At 44.4% G+C, this 21560-nt stretch overlaps 2 protein-coding genes and 1 long non-coding RNA gene across 5 annotated transcripts in view; 1 reads left to right on the top strand and 2 right to left on the bottom strand.

The window, feature by feature from the left end:
• Window positions 1–755: 755 nt before the first annotated feature.
• Window positions 756–10419, bottom strand: LOC148222458 (uncharacterized). Its single transcript, XR_015805956.1, has 3 exons — window positions 10278–10419; window positions 9523–9655; window positions 756–1048 (listed from the first exon to the last, which is right to left on the bottom strand). It is a non-coding gene; the product is annotated as an uncharacterized LOC148222458 (long non-coding RNA).
• Window positions 2871–18021, top strand: IL5RA (interleukin 5 receptor subunit alpha). The gene is made up of 10 exons (XM_014871611.2): window positions 2871–2961; window positions 4071–4216; window positions 4515–4653; window positions 5251–5383; window positions 5459–5649; window positions 6619–6764; window positions 7191–7329; window positions 8558–8654; window positions 12875–12956; window positions 14752–18021. The coding sequence occupies exons 1-10, from the start codon at window positions 2892–2894 to the stop codon at window positions 14842–14844; spliced, it is 1236 nt and encodes a 411-aa protein (XP_014727097.2). The 5' UTR covers window positions 2871–2891; the 3' UTR covers window positions 14845–18021.
• Window positions 17822–21560, bottom strand: part of LOC106850350 (contactin-4) — a 271490-nt gene continuing 267751 nt past the window's right edge. For all 3 annotated transcript variants that reach the window (XM_088171240.1, XM_088171241.1, XM_088171239.1), the window contains exons 23-24: window positions 20457–20625; window positions 17822–19587 (exon numbers count right to left, since the gene is read on the bottom strand). In XM_088171240.1, coding sequence (XP_088027366.1) covers window positions 19487–19587; window positions 20457–20625 — 270 coding nt within the window. In that variant the 3' untranslated portion in view covers window positions 17822–19486. The remainder of the gene's footprint in view (window positions 19588–20456; window positions 20626–21560) is intronic.

Consider the following 21560-nt stretch of genomic DNA (forward strand, 5'->3'; position numbering starts at 1 on the left):
AAGCTGGTTTTGCTCTGGTAATTTCCCAAAATGATGGTGTCTGCATGGCCAGAGCTTTGGACAAGATGGCATTAAAAAAAAAAAAAAAAAAAAAAAGGACAAAACATGCACAGTTTTCCAGCAATGCCTGGGTTTGATTTTTTAGGGGAAGAACAAATTGGGATATCAGCAGTGTGACCGTGGGTTATTTCTTTGCAGTCAGTCATCACATTCCTGCTGTTGAGAAGTCATCAGAGAACTCTCAGATAATTGTGTATAATTAATGCTCAATAAATAAAATAAACCCATTTCTGGGCTGGCCTGTGCCTGTATGGAGCCTTCCACCCTGTGGTTAAATCCCCCAGTTCCCTTTTTCAAGGCGTGCTTATCTCAGTTGTCCTCTGCCATCTCTTGTGAGGCAGCAGCCCTGCTGGCACATGAAAGGCAGCAGGTTTAGAGGAAACCCCCAGGGAGAGCACCCCGAGGATGGGGAGCACACAGCCCCAGCCCTTCACAGCACTCTGACATGCCCAGGTAACCCCCAGGTGTGTGCTGTGCTTCGGGTCTGCCTCGTGCTTGCTTTGAAGGCTGCAAAGGTTCTGCTTTTTGAGGTCAGTTTGCACAGGGAAAAGCTCCTGGAATCTGCTGCTTCTTCCTTGCTTGGGAGGTATTGGGATATATCAATATAAGGGATGTTGGGACACATCAATATAAGGGATAAAATCATTACTTTTAGGAGGCTTTTTTTTTTTGTTCTTTGGATTTCTGTTGTCCCTTCTGAGAGGAATATATTCCTTGCACAAAGGGAAAATCCCCTTTACCCTCTGCTTATTATTTATGTAGCCAAAACATAATCCAAACTTTGTCCTGAAAACTTACCATATCTATTTTTGTGAGGAGCACAATCCTCTTGTAGCCTTCTAGTTACCATCTTTTACTTGCATACATTTATTTTGCTTCTCTTTTCAGCAATTTCTCCCATGACACAGGGTATCAGAGACTGCAATTTGTTCTCAGGGGTTGTGGTCTTACAGGTGCAGCTTCCAAAAGCTCTGCTTTCAATCTCAGTCTGGCAGCAAGAAAAAGAAAAATAGCATTTTGGAAAACAAAGCAAGAAAAAAAAAATAAACTGAACAGAACAGGGTAATAAGTTAGGACTCATCATCAGAGTTACAGTAACATTTTAAATCCAGTTTCAGGTCAGTAACGTGCTGCACAGAAAATGTAAGATCTAACACATGCATGCTTTTAGGAAGCAAAAAAAAAAAATTAGGATATTTTTGAAAGTATAGGAAAAAGAAAAATCAAACCCTTAACTTTTTGTGTACAAATAAAAAAATTTAAAAATCCCCAGGTAGCCAAACCCACTTTAAATAAACCCAAGGGAGAGTCAGCTGTTGTAGTTATGAGGATGCCCAAAACCAACACACTGACATTATTCAATCCTAAGCATTTGCAGAACATGAGGCTTTTAAAATTTTTTTTAAATAATGTACTGAATTCATTGGGGTTTTTTTAAGAAAAAAAAAAAGAATGAATGCTCTCAGCAGTGCAACTAATGAAGCTTCTTTCCCAAAGTTGCTTTTTATTTTCATGGGTGTGAACATAATGAATTTTTACTTCTAAACAGAGAGAAAAGTTATTAGAGTATTTAATTGTCTCATCAGGTAAATGAAAAGATGTTTCTTGAAGCAGCAAAGGAAACCTGATGCCAGTAATTTGTGCAGGCAGAAATGTGTGCTGTAAAGAATATTTGTCCCATTGTCTGTGATTTGCTACATTTTGGGAGAACCAAAATGCCTGGCCAGGATGTCATTCCATAACCCAATGTACACAAAATCAAACCCTGGCTCCCCAAGAATAATCCATTAGCAAACTCCCGAGTTTTCAGCTGGCCTTGTGCACATTTGGGCTGTCAGGAAAGCAGAGAGGCACAAAAATGTGAATATAGATAATGAGGGGACTTGGACATTAAAAACACACTCTACAGTAGATGATGTGTCATTTTAATGAACTCAGCACTCAGACTGCATTTTGAAAAATAGTTACTGTACAGCAGAATTATTCCAACTGTGATCAGTGGGAGTGCTTCCAGTCCCTGGGTTATTCCTGCTCATTACCATTGGAAAATATTATGTTTGCCATGTGAGCAATTGCTGTAGTGCCCCAGGGAGGGTGCTGAGATTGGGCTGGGAGGGTGCATTTCTCTTCAGTAAGAACATTTTGGAAAGCTGCTGTTCTGAATGCCCATATTTATATGAGGTTATGCATGAATGATTACAGTGAGATTTTTTTTTTTTTCTCCTAGTAATTCATGGAACAATCCATAGGAAAATGCTGGGTTTAAGCATTAAAAATTGTTGTTCATTTAAATTAGAAACAAACAAAGCAGTTTCTCTTACACCCAATAATTAACGGTGGAGAATTAGCCTTGAGGTGAGCAGTGACTGTGTCTGGAGAACTTTATTGGAGGAGTAACTAGAAAGTAAATCCCAGTAAGCAGCTTTTTTATATAGAGTAGGAGCTAAAAATATGGTTATTTCTGTTCTTGGTGGAAATGGGACTCTCCCCAAAGCCAGTGTACATGAACCTGCCTCACTTTCCATGGAGAAATGCTCTAATTCCATGGATGCTCTGAACATCCCCACGTGCAGGTTTGAAACCAGCAGCTTTTCAAAGGGAGCAAGATGAAATGTGCTTGGTGCTGTATTAGATTTAGGTCCCACAAGAAGCATTTTCCTGCAAGAAAAGAAAAGAAGAGTTCATCCCTGCAAGGCAGCAGTGTCACTCCTTCGATCCCGAGGACAGATCATGATCCATGGTTTGGGTGTTTAACCCTTGGGCTCCTGTTCATTTTCAGCTCCTGTACAATGGTGTGCTGATGCCTGGCTGTGCCCATCCACCACCCAGAGATGTTGGCCAGTGGGATGCGAGTTTTCCTGCTCCTCCTTTGGACAACAAACACACCTCAGGGTGCAGGAGGTGAGGAGAGGAGCTGTGGTGGGTGCCCAAGGTCCCTCTTTGTGCTGGGCACTGTTCTACACGTGGATAAAGCAGTCCCTGGCCACGGCTCTGCTGCTTCCTGGGACTGCTCCCTGTCCCAAATCCCCAAATTGTTCCCTCAGTTGGTGCCTGCTTTGCTTTGGGAGGAAAGAATCTCGAGTCATGGAGACACAGCTTGTACTGGGGTTTTCTGAGTCTTTATGGGGCAGTTTTCCTACTGCAATGTGTGTGCCTGAAAACTGAACTCCTGCCCATCAAAGGCTGGAATCACAGGAAGAAGAGAAGTGGGGGCTGGTCATGGAATCCCAGGGTGGTTTGGGTTGGGAGGGACCTTAAAGCCCATGCAGTGCCACCCTGCCATGGGCAGGGACACCTCCCAGAGGTGCTGATGGCCCTCAACTGCCTCGGGTTTGGCAAATAAGGGAGGGCAGGCTCTGAAGAACTGGAGGGGAGCAGATTGATTATTTCACTGCCCTGCTATTTATATGCTAACATTTCCCCCAGCATGAGATCCTCCTCATTTCCATGGGAGCTCCAGGAATCCTTCTTGCCCTGTCATTTTAAATTATCGTTCCCATCCTTTTATGTTTTCTTCCATTTGTGCTTAATTCCTCTGTTCATCATTTTGGTTCTACTCTCACATGTAACTTCTTGTGGCTGTCAACCTTCCTGTTGAAAGCCCCCCACGTTGCCCTCTCCTGCAAGCTGGTGTGGGTGAGAATTGTTCATGCAGTTCATCACTCCAGCAGCCCCGTTTCTTATGTGTCTCTCTGACAATGAGGACCAAGATGAAAACTCTAATTAACAAGCCAAATGTAATATATCATTGTAATTTTCAACTCGAAATGGTTGTAAAAATTTCATTTCTTAAGATAAGTTTTAATAAACTCTTATTTGATGGGGTTTTAGTTATTTAAAGGTTTTTTTTTTTTGTCAAATATTAGCAATATTTGACAAGGAGCTGTTGAAAGAATATAATATTGAAATGAAACGATTTGCTTGTACTGCTCACTGCTTGCAAAGAGGTATTGCTCTAAACAATTCAGTGGATTGGACATTGATGGATATTTCTGTTTTCTCCCTCCCAGTTCAGGTTTTGCCACCTGTTAACTTCACCCTCACAGTCTCTGCATTAGCACAGGTGCTGTTACACTGGGAGCCAAACCCTGCTCAGCAACAAAACAACTCCACCATTAGATACGATGTGAAAATCCTGAGCCCTGTGCCAGAAGAGGTAAGAGAAAAAACAAATCAAGGATCCTAAGAAGGCTCAATCCCTGCTGTTCTCTTTTATCTAAACACATATTTTGGGAAGTGCAGAGATTCCCTCTCAGCCATCCTTATGGACACAGCTCTGCTGGGACCAGCCTTGGGAATTGCAGTGTTCATATTGAGGGGAGGATGGATTTAAGTACTGGCTCCTCATTCAGTTCAACTCACTGAACTCTCCCCAATGTCTGGCTCAGTCTTTGCAGGTCCCTTATTTTGCCTCCCATGCCCTGTGGTGTTTATTTGACATTTTTTATTTCAAGTATGACACCAAGAGGACTTGCAGTGTCCGAACAGCAGCGCTGCACGACGGCTTCATCGCACGAGTGAGGACCCTGCTGCTCCAGGGCCACCTCCAGATGGGCAGTGACTGGGTGGAGGGAAACCTCCCACCCCTGCCAGGTGAGGAAACCCAGGGGAGGGATGGATCCTGTGTTCTGGAACCCAGGGAAAGGCTGGATGTTGTGTTCTGAAATCCAGAGAAAAGCTGGATGTTGTGTTCTGAAATCCAGAGAAGGACTGGATGTTGTGTTCTGCCCCAATCTATGCACTAAACATTAAAAAGTGATTGGTTTAATTCTTTAAAATAAAAATACAGCGTTTTCCACTCTACCTGCTACAAAAGGATTTAGTCCAGACCTTTCCCTGCTGCAGTGGAGCCTGGAGTGCAATCTGGAGGTGCAAAGTGTCAATGACACCTATAAAATATTCTAACAATGCCTTGCTGAGGCTGAGTTAACCCAGCGTGGTTCACCTGAGGACATTGGTGCCGTGTTCCACATGAATTACGTGGGGCTGTGTGATCTTTTCTCACCCAGCTCAGGACCCTGCATCCTTCCCTACCCCCAGACTGCGTGACAAGGGAGAGAACCGATGTCCCAGACACGGCTGAAACGGCCCAAACTGGAATCCAGGTGTTTCAGCGACAGGAACTCCTTATGATCCTTGCAGTGAGGGGTTTTTTTTTTATCCCTGCTCTGACATTGCTCGTCTCTCCAGGTGCTGCAGACACCTCTGCCACCAACGTGTCGTGTGTCACCCGTGTCACCAGCCCTGGCAATGTCTCTCTCCACTGCACTTGGCTCCCCGGCCAAGGGGCACCAGAAGACACCAAATACTTTCTGTTTTACAGGTTGGTGTTTGCTCCTTTTGCAGCCAGCGCTGAATTTCTCTAAGAGGACCCTGTCTCACCAGCATTTTAATTTAGGTATGAGGCACACACGGAGGAATGTGCCACCTACACCAAAGACAGGAGGAGCGGGAATACCGAGTGCAGATTTGCGAGTACTCAGATTAAACCCGATGAGATTGACAACCTCATTGTCATTCACATTAATGGCTCCAGCCGACGTGCTGCAATCAAGCCTTTCCAGCAGTTATTTAACCAAAATGCCATCGGTGAGTGGGAATACATTAAAAAAAAAAAAAATACATGAAAAATGTCTAGCAGGATTGTCAAAATGTGAGGAAAATTCTGTTGGATTGATGGGTTCTTGATGAAGGTGAAAGGATGTGTTGATTTTGTAGTCATTTTAAGGAAATTGTAAGAAATAACTGGATTGTTTTAGCTAAATTTGATTTTAATCATCTCTTTTAAATAATAGAATGACAAAACTAAAAGCTGGTAAAGGCAATTAGTTGTTCTGTTTGTTAGCCAAAGCATTATTCCCAATATTAATTTTCGGTTGATTTAGTCAATCTACTTTAAAACACAATTTTTATTACCCTTAATTTTCACTCTCACTTTAAAAGGAGGAAGACATGGAGTGTTCGAGTTAACCCTTCCTGTAAAGGAAGGCAGTAGAATATGGAATAAAATGATTGTCTATCATCCTTCATCCACACAAATAATTTACATTCCCTCATTAATTCCATGCCTTTTTCTCTTTGGTAAACAGATAACATATCTCTTTTTCATGACTTCACTAAGAGAAAAAAAAAAAAAAATCACATATCTTTTTCTTAGAAATCATACCCGTAACAGCAGCTGAATTCCTTTGAATTTTTCCCATTTTTCAATAACTTTCTTGGCTACATCTGCATTTTCTTTTTCCTGGAAATTAAGTTTTTCTAACTGTTCTATCATTAATTTACTACTTCTGTGGAAATTCATTTAATAAATTCCTCTTTCCTCAGTAATCTAATTTTCCAAAACTTTTAAGTGGATTTTCCAAACTATTTTCCTCTAACTATTACCAGCAATGTAGTTATTCCTCCTAAATCCTTATCTTTTCAGTCCAAAAAGGGAAATAAATTCAATAATTATAGGTCCTAGTTGGAAACACTATCAGCCTATAAAATGCTCCAGTTTTTAGTATTTAAACTTGTCTCTATAAATAACTCACCAGTACAGTTTTCTTCTTGCAGAGAAAGTGAATATTCCCAGAAACATCAGCATATCCCTGGAGCAAAATGATCTCCTGGCCACGTGGGAGAAGCCAATTTCTCCTTTCCATGAGGAATGTTTTGAATATGAATTTTATCTCATCAACCTGAAGTCAGGTAACAAGCAGGTAATTGCTCCTGCAGCATCCAAAATGATCCAACATTCCTGTCCTCTACAGCTGGAATTTCCTTCTTTTTCTCAATGCCTTTTATATCTGCAACCAACCATCCCCAAGGAACTTGGGAAAGCAGGACAAAATTGGATTTATTCAGTTTATGCATCTGGGTTCAGAACAGTTTTTACCATCCTGAAAATGTTGCATTGAGAATCTGGAGGAAAAATGGAAAAAATGAGGAATTTTCCAGGGATTTTTCCCTGGAATATTGGTGTGCTAGGAGAAGTTACTCCTATAAAAATGGAGCTCTTGCCTCCAAAGCAAGGCCAGCAGCTCACAGTTAATAAAAACAATAACAAGAGAAACGTGGTTTAAATTTGTTTTCTCAATGGTTGGGACTCAATCAATCTCTAAGAGCACAAATTGTTTTTGTGACAGATCCTGAAAATCTCCTCCAACAGCTTCCAGCTCCAGGTGGATGGCAGCAGCAGATATTCCATAAGGATCAGGGCCAACCACAACCACATCTGTCGTGCCAGAGGCTTCTGGAGTGACTGGAGTGAAATTATTTATGTTGGTAAGAATTCCCATTTTTCCATTGCCTTACAGGAGCATGTGCAACATCCTGGAATTCTAACAGGAAAACTGGGATTTGAAGGAAAAACCTGACTTGTTAATGGCAAGGGAGGTTAAATCCATTCCATTAAAAATAAATTGCTTGCAAGAGGATTGGTTTTAGGCAATGCTTTGTGGATATTTCCAGAGATTGTTGTAAATTCAAGGCCTTTTCTTGCATATTTTCATTTTTTTTTTTTCAGATGTTTCCCTGCCCTCATTGTGATGTTCATGCTGGAAATAAATATGAGAGACCATGTCAACCATTAATTATCTCACCCCTTCAATGCTGAGGGGAAAAAAAAAAAGCATAAAAAGATTTTAGCATCTTTTTGTCATCTCCATTGCTGGGGAGCAAATGATACCTAATCAGGAGCGTGCCCAACCTCACAGAATTTTAATAGAAAATAGGCAAACAGGGCTTTGAATTTAATTTACTGAAATTATCTCACCCCTTAAATGTTAGGGGGAAAAAAGAACATGATTTTAGCATCTTTGGAGCCTGATCATTTGCCTCGCTGTGTTTTGTATTTCCTCCTTGCTGAACAAGATGTTCTGGAAATAACAGTTCCTTTATCACTGCACGTTATCAACTGTTTGTGCTTAGACATCCTCCTTTGCTCTTATCTTTGGAGTTTCTTAACTTCCTTATTTTCACCTAAAAAAAATACTCTGTTACACTCTCCTGTTTACTGCATCTCCCCTCTTGGATCATGAATTCAAATTTTCAGTGTTTTGCCTCCTTTCTTCAACACCTCCCATTGACCTCCCAACCTGGCTGGCACAGCAAACGTGGAAAATTCATTCTGATGGCAAAACAAATTGGATCTTCCCAAAAAATGTATTTAAATCTCAGCAATATCTAAAGACAGGGCCACTTAATTCAGTTTTTTCTCATTGGAAAGGAGTTTTCCTTTCTCTCAACCACTTTTCTCTCCTTTACATTGAAATAAAAGAAAATTATTGTTGAAATCAGAAATTCAGTGCCATGGAAACTCTTCCTGAAGCTCTGCATTTCGTTTCTTATTCTAGGTATCAAGTCTTCAAAATCTGCATGTTAATTTGTGATCTGAATACAACCACATCAAACAGCTGATGAAAGTTACAGTTTTAAAATTCTAAACACACTTCAAATAATCTGTATTAAAATAATACATTTAATTTCTTTTTTTTTTTCCCTTGATATTCAGGGCAAAATAAACTGGAGAATTCCATAGCCTGGATTCTCACTCTGCTTTGTGTGTCCATGTCCTGCACATTGCTGCTTGTTGCTGTAATATGCAAAACGTGAGTATTACCACATTTTTTTTTTTTTTACAATATAACTCAGGACTGGGTATTCAACAAGTCTGGGGGAATGTCACAAGCTTTTGCTTAATTCTGAGAAAAAGCTGATTTTGCCTAAATATACAAAGCAAAAATTATCAGCCTCATATATTATTAGTAATAACATTCAGCAGCATGGGTGGGGTAAGAGATTCATTCAATTTAATCTTATACAATAAACCCATATATTGAGTGAGGTGAATTTGTTAAATTTTGTTAAAAATCTGTTTGTCCTTATCTCATTTCTTCACTTAAAAGCACCTGATGGGATCAGTGATTTCTCCAGGAATCTTCATTTATCCCTGGTGAAAGCTGCTCAGGGCATCCCTCATGGCTGAAATACCCAGACCCCTGATGTCTGCTTTGAGTATTTGAAATATTGAATTTATTTTTAATTACACAGAGGCTCTGGATGCTATCTAGTAAAGGCCAAAACTCCCCAAATGTGCAGTGAGGAAGCCCAGCTACACTTTGGATTTGTGTGTGTGACAGCCAAATCATAAGTGATTAATTAAAGGATCCATGTAATTAAAAGTTTCTCCCTGAAACATGCAGCAATTACCAGTCCACAATAAACACAGCTCCCCTTAATGGAAGTGCTAATTCCTTATTAATTTCTTTAGTGCCTTTTTATTTAGTGGTCATCCTGATGCATCCTTGGCTGTTTTCCTCTCTGTGCTGTGTTTCCTTTATCCAATAAAGGGTTTGTGTGCAGGGATGTTCTGGGATAACTGGGATGAGCTCTGGTGTGAACTGGGATGAGTATAAAATTCCCCAACACCCAAAGGTTCGTTACTTTCTCTCTTTGCCAACATGATGAAAATTTTACCTCTCTGCTACACTGAATTTCGTGGAGCTGCTCCCCTTATTCCACCATTCCCTGCTGCTCCTTCTCCTTCTCTAATCCTCAGCCCGCCCTGGGAGGATGGGGAAGTGCAAGAAGATGAAACACAGGGTTGTACCTACAGATATTAAAAAAAGAAAAATCGAGCAGGTTTCCTAGATCACAGTTTCATTAGTACTCTCTGTTTTTACTGCTCTTGAAAATTCATGAAGTGCACTCTGCAATTCAAGCCACGGAATCGTTTCAAATTTCATGCGATTTGCAGCCATTATAAGGAATTTCATTACAGCAAAGAGCTCTATAAATTTTTTCTGTGTACTTGCAGGCATCAGGGATAAGGCTCACCATGTGGGGGGAGTGCTGCAAGGCAAAGGGTCCCTCTGGGACTGCTCGGGCAGGCTTTTCCCTTCACTCACTTGCAGAGACTGATGGGGTTAGAATCATGATAAAAACCACAACTGAACCTTCTCCTGGTTTGCTGTCTGCCTTCAGGAGTCAGCAGCTTCTGTCCTCCCCTAGGAATAACATTTTCTCCTGGAGGTGAGCCCACAGGAGGTTGGGGTCAGTAATTTGTTCCCCTTAGCTGGCATGAGGACACTCAGTGCCCTCCACACCCCAAAATCAGTGAGGTCATCCAGGGACCCCCCTCTTCTACACCCATCAGCAGTCCCAGCTTTGGGAAAACTCCACAGGGAATCTCAGGGGAGGCACTCTGACACTGAGCTAAAACCAATACTTACCCAATCTCATCACAGAGCAAAGAGAGCTGCTTCTCCTGCTGAGTTCTCTTTATTTATCTCTGGCTTTTTCATGTCACAGCCTGTGGAAAGAGTGGAAATTTCAGAAAGACAGACACAGCACAAAACCTGGAGAGCCTGAAATGCTGATTTAAGGCACAAGGGGTGTGTCCAAGGCCTGAAGGTCCAATCAGTGATAATGGGAAAAGGCTGTGCCTTAACCTGTGTAGAGACAGAGATACCTGGGATGCTTTTTGTGACAAGATCTTCAATGACATAAATCCCATTTTTCAGTAACCTCCAAAAAAAGAGCAGAACCATTCTGAGGGCACCACCCCAGCAACTCCTCCCTGCAAGGACCTGAGGGGCAAAGCAGCCCCCATGGACAAACTTCTGCCTCATTTCTTGTGGGCATTTGTGCACCCTTCCTTAAGTGCTCCCCTTCCAGAAGTGACGTGGGATTTATACTTTTTGCTGCCTCAATAAATAATTTTGATATGGCTCCATCAAAATCTTCTATTGGCAAGCAGCACGATGAGGAACACGCCAGTTCCAAATAGAACCAGCTCTTGTTGGGTTCTTTGCTCAGCAGTGGCATAAATGAGAGCTGAAATGAGCTGCAGGTGGAATGATGGGGCTTTTGATCAGTTTGTGAGAGCTGGTGAAGTGTAGGAGCTGTGAAGACAGCAGTGCAAAGCTTCCCTGGGTAAGGGCACAAAGGCCTGGCCCTTAGGAGGAGAGCTGGGAAGAGTGGAGATGATGGAGGTGATGCCAGGTGCTGCAGGGACAATATTGGCACTCATCCTGCCCCACTCCTGAGCTCCAGCAGCCACTTTCCTGTCCCAGCCCAGTGCTGGGGAGCAAACAGCCTGGCTGCTCCTTTGCACTCATCAGTGGCTCTGCTGCGCCCAGCATTTCAACCAAAAAAAATGAAAATATTTCTCCCAAAACACCCCTCACCCTGTTTTCCCTGCCCATATTCCCATTTGTGGCTGTACAATTCCCTCACAAAGCCTCATCCCCAAGCAGAGGGGAGGCACTGTGGGGTGAGCAGAGTTCCCTTCACCTGCTGATTAGTGAAGCATCAATGTCACCTTCAAATCAGCAGCAGCTCAGCCAGGAAGGTTCAGCTCCGAGCTGATAGACAGGAAATATTATTCCTCCTCACCAGGAGAATAGTTATAGGATAAAGGTAAACTTGACAGAACTCAGAAAGCTTCTGGAAGAAGAATAGTCCTAAGAACATGAGCACTAAGAGCTAAGCAGGCATCAGCCAGGGGCATTGTCACCAAATCAAGGGGACAGAGGAGCAGACCTGCCCTTGGTCCCCACACCCTGAACACGTCTCTGCTTCCCCCAGAACAGACCCTGGGTACCGATTCTGGGCTGAGCAGCCTTCCCCCAGGTCAAGTTCCCATTAAAACCTGTCCCTTTTGGACATGGTGCTGTCCATTGCTGGAGTGTTTTGGCACCTGGGATGTGAGGTCTGAGCTCTGGCGTGTATCAAAGAGAAGGAAAAGTTCCCTGTGCAGCACCTGGCATCACAAAAACCCCTGTGCTGTGAGCCCAGCCAGCCCAGGCAGTGCCAAGCAGGGAAGGGAGGTCTCAGGGTGAGTTATTACAGCACTGAGCAGAACCATTTGCTTCCAGCCATCCCTGGTGCCTTCCCCTGCCTGCTCCCAGCTCCCAAGGAACACAATTATTTGTGGTAGCTCTCCTTCAACGAGGCACTGGCAGTTTATGTCCAGAAAGCAAAGGCTGAGCACGAGGCACTTGTCTTGGCTGTCCAAACGAGGAACATGACAGCAGAGCCCTGGGGAAGAGCAGGAGCATGAACAGAGCAGCTCAGAGCAATTCATTTCTCTGCAGACAGCCCAAAAACCCTGGAGCTGGTTGGGATGCACAGGGAGAGGCTGGGGACAGCCTCACCCCCTGCTCCTTGTCACCTGCCTGTCCCCAGGGCCCAGAGGTGTCCTGTGAGGAGCAGCACACTGCCCAGCCCCAGTGCTGCCTGGAAAGGCTGAGCTGGAACAGAGACCAGGCAGAGCAAAAGGAATAAAATAGGAGATTATTGAAAGGATAAAATAGGGATTTATTGGAAGGGTTCACCTTGGGCAGTGCAAGAGCCCGGCCAGGGCTGCACCCAAATCAAATCCCAGATGGATCCTGGTCACGAGTTTTACACTTTGATAAGTTTTGGTTCATCTTGGGGTCAATGATCCACCCACAGCCCCAGGCTATGAAGTCTCAGCCCCCTGCCTTGCCCCCTTCCTTTTGCCATCGTTTCTGCTTTTTGGGTCCCAGTTGTCCTTGATTCTCTGCCTAGAAAGGAATTGTTTTGTCACCACCCTGTGAATAGAACTCACTCACACCTGACATGAAGTTCCAGAGTTACACACTAAGCAGCAGAGATTCTGAAGAATAGAAAAGCTGAAACCCAAGGCATCACCAGTGGGGACCATCATCCCTGACTGGATGTGCTGCAGGCAGACCTGGCAGCTCCTGGGGCTGAGCAGTGCTGCTGCTTGATTTATTTCCCTGGGTCCCTCATTCCCCAGAACAGCAACTCTCTCACATCCCTCCACTGCTGTTTCTTACAGAAACCACGTTTGGAGTAAACTGTTCCCACCGATCCCAACCCCCAGCAACAAATTCAGAGACCCTTTCCCAATTAACTACGAGGTAAAATAACATTTTATTTTATTATTTTTATTTTGTTTTATTTTATTTTATTTTGTTTTATTTTTATTTTATTTTGTCATGATTTGTTTTGTTTTTAACTAAAATGAATGCTTGTGTTTATGTGCTGCTTTTTCACTGCAAGGCTGAAGAGCAAAGAGAGTCATAGAATCATTAAATCTCAAAAAGATCTCCAAGACCATTAAGTCCAACCCCATGCCCACTAAATAAATGGAGTTTAGCAATTCCTGAGGCTGTTTTTGCCATCCTCACTGCTGTGGTAGATTCTCACCTCGCTTCCTTTGCCCGGGACAGGTCCCAGTCTGCAGCTCTGGATCTGCCTTTGTTTGCAGATGTTTTGTTTTGGGAAGGGTTAAAAATGAACACAAGGATTAAGTGCTATTGCCGAGTGCTTTGTTCATATACACTGAATTTCGGGCACACCTGTGGCTCTGCCTTCTGCAGAAATGCAGTTTCTCCCCAGCCCAGCAGAGAGCTCTGCCTTGGCAGACACTGCACGGTGACTCCTGGAGAGCTGATTTTGTTCAGATTAACAATTCCAAATGTTTTGCTCCTACTGTTAAGCTGGACTTAAGCCTTTCTACGTTTGCTGTTAATTCTGATAAATACATTTATCTTACAGATAAGATAAACCCCTCGTTTTCTGCTCAGGGGAAGGGCTGCTCAGCAATTTGATTTCCATTTGTCCCCTTGGAACAGGGGTTTGATTTTTTTGCATATTGTTCTTACTCCGTGGTCTGGGGGAGGAAACAGGCTTAAAAGATGATCATAGAATGTTTGTTTTTAATTAAATGGTGTAAAATACCACGACTTGGGGCATGGCAACTAAGAACATGAGAAACAGCGAATATTAATGCTGCAGCTAGAAAATGTGATCTTGCAGAGGCAGGTTCACATTGTCAGAAGCAGCTCTGCCTTGTTTTAGTCTCTCTCCTCAAAGTGAGCTGGCCATGGTAGGTGACAGCAGCCAGAGGCTTTCTGCTGGCACCACAGCCACCAGGCTGGTGGCACTGGCAGGGAGAGGTGAGGACATCCCCCAGGTCCCTGCCGAGGTCACCAGGGAGAGGGGAGATGTTTGCTGGGGACACTGAGTTCCTACATTTGGTGTAAACAGGGCTGAGGTGATGAAAGCCCTGCACGGTGGTGGCCCGTGGGAACCTGCTGGTCCCTGCTGTCACCTGCCACCCTGCAGGGCTTCCCAGCCACTGCTGCTGCCTCCTCCTGCAGCTCAGCAGCCCTGCACATTGTTTGTGCACCTCTGGCAGGATGTTGGGAATTTAGAAAAACTCCTGTGCCTCAAACCCTGATCCCTCACTGAAACAGTGGCCAGGCCCTGGTGGAGTCACCATCCCTGGAAGTGTTCAAAAGCCACTTGGTTTTTGGATGTGACCGTTTTGTGATAGGGTTTTGTGGGTGTGGTGGGATCTGATTGAAGAAGGTTGGACTTGATTATCTTGGAGGTCTTTTCCAGCCTTAATGATTCCATGATTCTGTGCCCTCCAGCTCCTCCTGGGTTCTTTGCCCCTGGGTACAGAGGGGTGGCCACTGTGGTAAAACGTGGCAAATGGGGAATTTTTGGGAGTGCAGGGCTCGAGGGACAGAGGATGAGCAGCTCTGAGCGCTTCAGCCGGAGGGTGAATCCTCCAATGCTTCTGAGCTCCTAAACCATGAAACATTTGGGGTTAATCCCTCTCTAAATGCACCAGTTTGAGCTCTTAACTCTGCCCCAGGCCAAGCCTCCCTCCCAGCTGCCATCCAAGGGCTGTTTGCTTTGCAGAGAGCACGGACCTGCACCAGCTCCACGGGGACCGAGGTGTGCAGCCTGGCTGAAGGGTTCCCCTGCAGTGTCCTCGATGACTCCGTGTTCTGAGAGGCTCCACAGCATCACCCAGCGCTGGAGAGGGCTCTGGGTCACCTCCCTGTGTCCCTGTTCCCAGTGGGGAGGAGGATTTGCATCCACCAGGTGCCTTGTTACCAAACAGAAAGCGCCAGCTCAAGCAGGATTTAAGTTCGTGGCATAAGGGGGGAACAAAAAAAGGCTTGGAAAAGCTAATGGATTCATTTCTGGTTGGCAGCTTAATCTTTAGGATGTTTGTTTTACCCTGCTCTGACAGCTGGAGATGCAAACTGGGCTTGGCACAGCCCTGTGGATGCAGCAAGGTGGGCCTGGCAGTGACCAAGAGGGACCAAACACTGGGAAAAGAAGATAAAAGTGCAGTGTCACTCCCAGTGCTGTCACCCCAGTGCTGCACAGCAAGGCCACCATGAGAGCAGGGACACTCACCTGCCCTTTGCTGCTATGCTTTTTAATGAAACTGTGAATTTCCACCTGAAAAACATCCATGGGAATGCAATTCCTGGGTCCGGGCAGGTGTGAGTGTGCAGCCAGACCACCCTGTGTGGGGCCTGTGCATGGCCAGTGTCCTCTGCACTGCTCCTGCACCTGACCCTGCTTGGTAAGTGACACAGCATTATTTTGGGATGTAGGGAAGCACCTGGGCTCAGCTCAGCTGGCCAGAGCACAGTGCTGAGCACACCAAGGCTGTGTTTGATCCCTGTAGGCACCACTGGACTCAATCCTTTGAGTCCTGTCCAACTCAGAATATTCTGAGATTCTCTGATCTCCCAGGACTTTACAAAACACCAAAAACTTCTGCATTTTGTAGGTTATTTAAGACAAAAGTTAGTTTGCTTGTGCACCTGATGTCCAGTTAGAGCCTGATACTCCTGTGAGCAAAGCTGCACTGTGCCTGCTCCTTCTGTGCACTCAGGTCCCACATTTCAGTAGAAAACAGAGTTTCACCTGTGTGCTGACACTCCTGAGTGAGGGAATCCTGCTGGCAGGGGTGGGATCCCCTGCCCAGGTGGATCCTTTCCCATCCAAGGCTCTTTTTCAAGCTCTGACATCAGCTGGCAGCATCTGCAGGAGGACAAGGGATTGTTTGTGCTTCCTGCCACGAGAGATTAAAGCTTAAGAGGGGGAAGACAGAAAAAAAAAACCAGAGAAAAATGGCATAAACAGATAAACTTCCTCAATTGCATCAACAAACAAACCAGCCTGGGAACAGAGAGTTTGTAAATGTGAAACCATTAAATAAATGTGCCAAGGACTGCCTGGTGCTCTTGAGTCTGAGAGCTGGGCTCCTCCTGAGTGTGCAACTCCAGTCATTGTGAAAATCCAAGCCCAAAACTGCAGCCTGGGTTTCTTTGCTCTCTGTTGTTCCATCTTAGATGACCTGGGTTTGAGACAGCCTCGGTTTCTGATTTATTTCCCTGTGTTCTGTGATCCACTGAGGGAGTTCCCAAATCAATCTCCTGCCCCAGACCTCAGGCTTTGACCTCCCTGGCTGTGGCCTGTGAAGTCCTCCTGATCTTGCAGAATTCCTTCTAATTCCAAGAAACCTCCTGTCCATGGAACTGGTTTAAACATGTTAACAATGAATAAAAAGAAAGATTTGATCCAGCCAATAGGTTCTTTGGAAGGTGCCTAAAGAAATGGAGTTCCCAGGTACTACAGAATAAAAATAATTACAATAAATGAGCCAGTTCTCATCTGGGTGAAGTAACATTGCTCCATCAAAATTAATGTAGCTCATTAATATCACGTTTGTGCCTCCAATGTCTCTCCTGCATGTGCTTTTAATGGATTTGAGGGGCCCAACTTTAACACTCTAAAATCAGAATTTCATTAGCAAAATCCTGAAAATGAGACTAAAGAGAATTCACTTATTGGAATGTATTTTATGTCATGCCTTCAAGTGGCCTAATAAATAATGTTGCTATGTATAAGTCCATTCCCATTAATGGTAAGCTATTGCAGAGATGAATGCAATATATTTTAATATATTTTGCATGTCAGGTCCTTGGTATTTGCAGGATGAGTCCTCTTGGGGCCAGACTTTTGGAGAGCCAGCAGCCACACCTGTACCCGTGCCAGTAAATAAATCCAACCTGGTGTAAAGCAGGAGTAGCTGCATTTCCCTGCTCACCTTTAGTGCCAGGGGTGTGCTGGGATCTCACATCCTGGAGAGCCAAGGGTGCAGGATGAGGCTGAGCTCTCCTCATGGTCACAATCCCTGGAGCAAAATCTTCATCCCAGGCAGCCCAGGGGGAAAAGGAATCTGTGCAGGATCCCAGGCTGCACCCAGGGCTGTGTCAGGTTTTGGCACCACCAGATCTCCAGCCCCTAACTCCCACAGCACAGAATTATTCATTCCTCATTTTTTTTCCCCTTCAAACCCAGCTCCCAAGCCCCTCATTCCTCCTGCCCAGCTCTTCCCTGATACCTCCAGGGCAGCAGCCCCAGGAGCTGCTCCTCTCCTGCCTCTGGAAATGGCAATTTTACTTCTCTTGTTCAAAATGGAATTGTGCTACTGGGCCGGTTTATTTTTGTGCTTGGTTGATTGCAGAGTGCAGCACTGCTCCTTTGAAATGCAGAGAGCATTTCAAGCCCTGCCCTGACAGGATCAGAAATGTGGCTTGGCTGGATTTAGTGTTTCCAAGCCCCAAATGCTCAGGAATGCCCAGGAGAAGCAGAGGCAGTGCCTGAAGGGCTTTGCTCCAGCCCCAGGGTCAGAGATGCTCCACCAGCACCAGCCCATGAGCTTGGACAGCTCCCAGCTCTGCAACACAAACCCAAAATTCACCTGCTCACGTTTCGTGGTTGGTTTTGGCAGCAGAATTAGACCAGAGGTGTATAAATAGATCTTTTTTTCTGCCTTCACAAAGGTTTGATTTATACCAACTCTTGTATCTTCACATCAGTGACAGGCTCAGCAGGCTCTGAGGGGAAATTTCTCACTAGGCAGAACAAAAAGTGGAGGAAAAAGGCTCCTGGAAGACAGGTATCTTTACAAATGACAGAATATTTATTACCAATACCTTTAAAAAAAGATTACATCTGCTAGATCACTGATAAATATCATTTACACCGGGGAGAAAACTACAGAAGCTTTTTTTTTTTTTTTTTAATTTCATTTTTCTTGGTTTTGTGGATTTTTTTTTTAAGTTTTTTCTTGTTTTAATTTTTTTTACATAGAAGTAACCATATCAAACTAAGAAAGGAACACAGCTTGAAATACTGACAATATTTCTCTGGTCAACACCCCTGACTTTTACACAAGTGGAATCCTGATTATGAGTTACTGAATAAATATATTTAGAAGGTCTAAAAGTTAACTGTATTACTTTGTAAGCAAAAAAGACAAGTTACAGGCAAATTCAAGCTATCAGGAGAGGAAAAAAAAAAAACAAACCAAAAACCAAAACCACTGCAGCGCATTGAAAGTTGAAAATTGTATAGAAAATTCCGTTGCCTTTTCCAGCGTTATCCCGTCTGAACTTACAAAATTCCCCGTAGTAACAAACAGTCCTTCTCTTGAGAAGAATTATCCCAGTGTGGATTTTGTCGTTTTCTGGTGTGACTCTGTTCTGCCTCCAGGCCTGTGGGAAGAGTTTCTAAGGAAAAGCAAACTTCCAGCAGGGATCTCTGCAGATTCCCACTTTTCCTCCATTCCCTGGAGCCGGGGCAGCGCCGCTCCCAAGCCTTGTCTGGAGAGTGGAGTTAGCAGGGAAGAGGAGCAGTTGTGTCCCAAAGAACGAGCCCAGAGCAGCTTGCTGTCTCAGAGTGGCTGTGTTCTGATTTTCCTTGGAATTAATCCCCGAACACGAGGAATTTCCTTGGAATGTGATCTCCAAAGGGTTGAGCTGGGTGTGCACCCAAGGCGAGACCGTCCCGTTGTGTCACTGCAGGCAGCTTTGCAGCATCTTCATTTTCCCACCCAATCTGATGCCAATTGTGATCAAGACAAAGCAAATTCCCAGCCCCTCCTCCTCGCTGCACCGTGCTGGGATATTGGCTACGTGTCCTGTAGTCCACAACCAACCAAAACCCACATGGTTTCCCAAAATTCTGCTCTTCTGTTCTGAGCTGCTCGGAGCTCTGGGTAAAACGTGTGTGAGAAGCACTGGGTCCAACACAGGAGTCGCTGGAAGTGCCAGTGAAACCCAGCCTGTTACAATCTGGGTCTGGATCAGTTCTGCCCTGGAAAACTCTGCAGTCAACTCCAGCCAATTTGCCAAGAACAACTTGGAACTCTCCGTCGGAAAGGAAAAAATCCCAAACAATATTTTCGTGATAATGTCGTCCGTAGCATTTTATAGCAGAGGAAAAAAATTAATATCTACATCATATGTTAACTTTAAAAAATTCTATAAAACACTAAATATATAATAAAAAATATGCATATAAGGACATATGTAAACTGCTTTGGTAACATCATATTACAGATGTTTTCAGTGCATTGCAGAGTTTCCAAGGAAACTTCAGACAAAGCTATATTTGCTTTGAGGAAGTACTGTATAATGCCATTCCTAAAGAAGCATAAACATTTTTTTTTTTTCCAGTAGTAAGATGTACTCAAACCACAATATTACTTAGTACTGGGTGTCTCCAAAACAACTAGCTAAATGTTGCTTATATTATAAAGAAGAAGTCCTCGATGTCATTGTTGTCATAAACTGGAGCGGGCTGTGAGGGAGATCATGATTGTGCTGAGGGCTGACAGGGTGCAGGCGCTGGAGGTCGATGAGCCCGAGCCTCTGGCATAGGCATCTGATAGGGGAGAGAGGGGAAAAGGAGCCACAGGTGAGCAGAGAACAATCCCTGAGCTCTTCCTTAACCCACCTCCCCCGACGTTTAAATTCCCTTTCCTCAGGTAAAGCACAGCCCCCATGCACAGCCCCCTCCTCTTCTTCACAGTCTGAATTTTTGGTTTCATTTCAATTCCTGCCCCTTGTTGTGCTGAAGCTTCTCTCACAGTTCTATTATTTCCCACACTGCATACTTATCGTTATTTGGTATTTTTTCACCATTTCACCATATTCCTGTTGTTTTGTGTGACTCCCATCCTAGAAGAGCAGTGTACCTGCTCTGTGACCCCTGGCAGGTCCCAGCTCCCCTTTCCTCTCCCGTGCTGCTGATTCAATTCCTCTGCCTGGTTTGCACAGCCACGGTGGGGACAACTCTGCTCTCACCCAGAGCTTTTTTACATCTCTGTAATTTTAATGCCATATTCCTGCATTGCAGAGGCTCCTGATTTAATGCAGCTTATAAACTGGGACATTATTAATGGAAGATGGGACATGGAGATTTTGCAAAAGCCATGTTGTGTAATAAAATACTCTTTGTGTTTGTTCTTCTACACCACCTCATTTCCCTAAATAAATATTTATGCATCCAGCACACGATGGGATATGGCTGTAGCCTTATAGATTTAGAAGCCTCTGCATCCTGTGTTTGGCTATAGTGAATTGCAGTGAAACAATACATGCAAGTGCCTGGAAACCTTAAATACAAATAGAACTACTCAGGATGGCGTTTCTTATGGCTGAATCTTGCTTTTGGGGTGAAATGAGAACTGGGGAGTGGAATATCTGCTGGTGGAGCCCCGTGGCACAGAGCCCAGCCCCTCCCATCCTTACTGGATATCTTTGGGATTCGGATTTGCTCGCTGCTGCTGCCGTCGCCGCCGTCGCTGAAGGGTTTGATCTCGATGATGTAATCCTCCTCAAAGGGCAGGGACAGCTCCACGGAGGTTTTATTTGTTTCTATGACAGACGTGCTGCTCTGCCTGTTCCACCTGTACAGAACCTGCGGCCAAGGGAGACACAACAGGAGGCAGAAATGGCAGAGCTGCCCTTTGTCCTCAGAGCTGCCCACCTCAGGTGTGCACAGGTGCTGCTGCTCTGTGCCTGCCCCTGATGCTCAGGTCACACAGGGGACACGTGGCATTTGCTGGGGACACCAGCACAGAGGTGGCAGGGGGGTGACACTGCCAGGAGCAGCACCCAGCACAGCACAGGTGGAGCCCCTCAGAGAAACCCTTACCTTGGTCAAGCTAAAATAAACCCTTATAGAAGTAAAAACTTCTTTCTAGAGGTCAGAAACTCCTTAATATGCTGTTTCTGGAAACTGAATTGGGATATTTGATGCAGTGCCACCAATGGTTTCCCAGAATAAATGACTTTTGTGAATGACCTTCTGAGCTGTGGGAGTTGTACTAATTTATAGCATAAATTGTGGCATAAAATTCAAGATTTCTAGGCAAAAAGAAGAAAAATAGGCAATGTTTTGCTATGATTCAGGAAATAAATCCATGTGGTTGTGCTATCTTTACAAGTAAGTTAAAGGAGAATGTTTTAGAAACCCTCTAAATGCTTTTCCAGGGTGATGAGTCTCTCTCTCCCTCTTTCAACTGACTCCTTAATTTGCATTTCAAACCTAAAATATGTAGTAAAAAGCTGGTCCAGATTGCTGAAGTTCATCTGAGGTTTGAGCTAAAAACCCTGAGGAATTATTTTTGATGAGCCCATGCAGAGCACCAAAGACACTTAAAAATTGGTGCAGGAATTGAGGGGAGCTGGCACAGGCTCACCAAGCTGCTGGAATTCCAGCCTGGGAATAAAACATGGAACATGGCCAGGTCCTTCACTGCCTCAGGCTCTGGTGGGAAATGTTTGCACAGCTCCAACCCCAGGGCAATGTCTTTTTGGGCTAAATGAAACCCTTGTGGAAGGTGATGGAGC

Source organism: Sturnus vulgaris, chromosome 11 (genome assembly GCF_052056855.1).
Source record: "Sturnus vulgaris isolate bStuVul1 chromosome 11, bStuVul1.hap1, whole genome shotgun sequence".
NCBI classification, from domain to species: Eukaryota; Metazoa; Chordata; class Aves; order Passeriformes; family Sturnidae; genus Sturnus; species Sturnus vulgaris.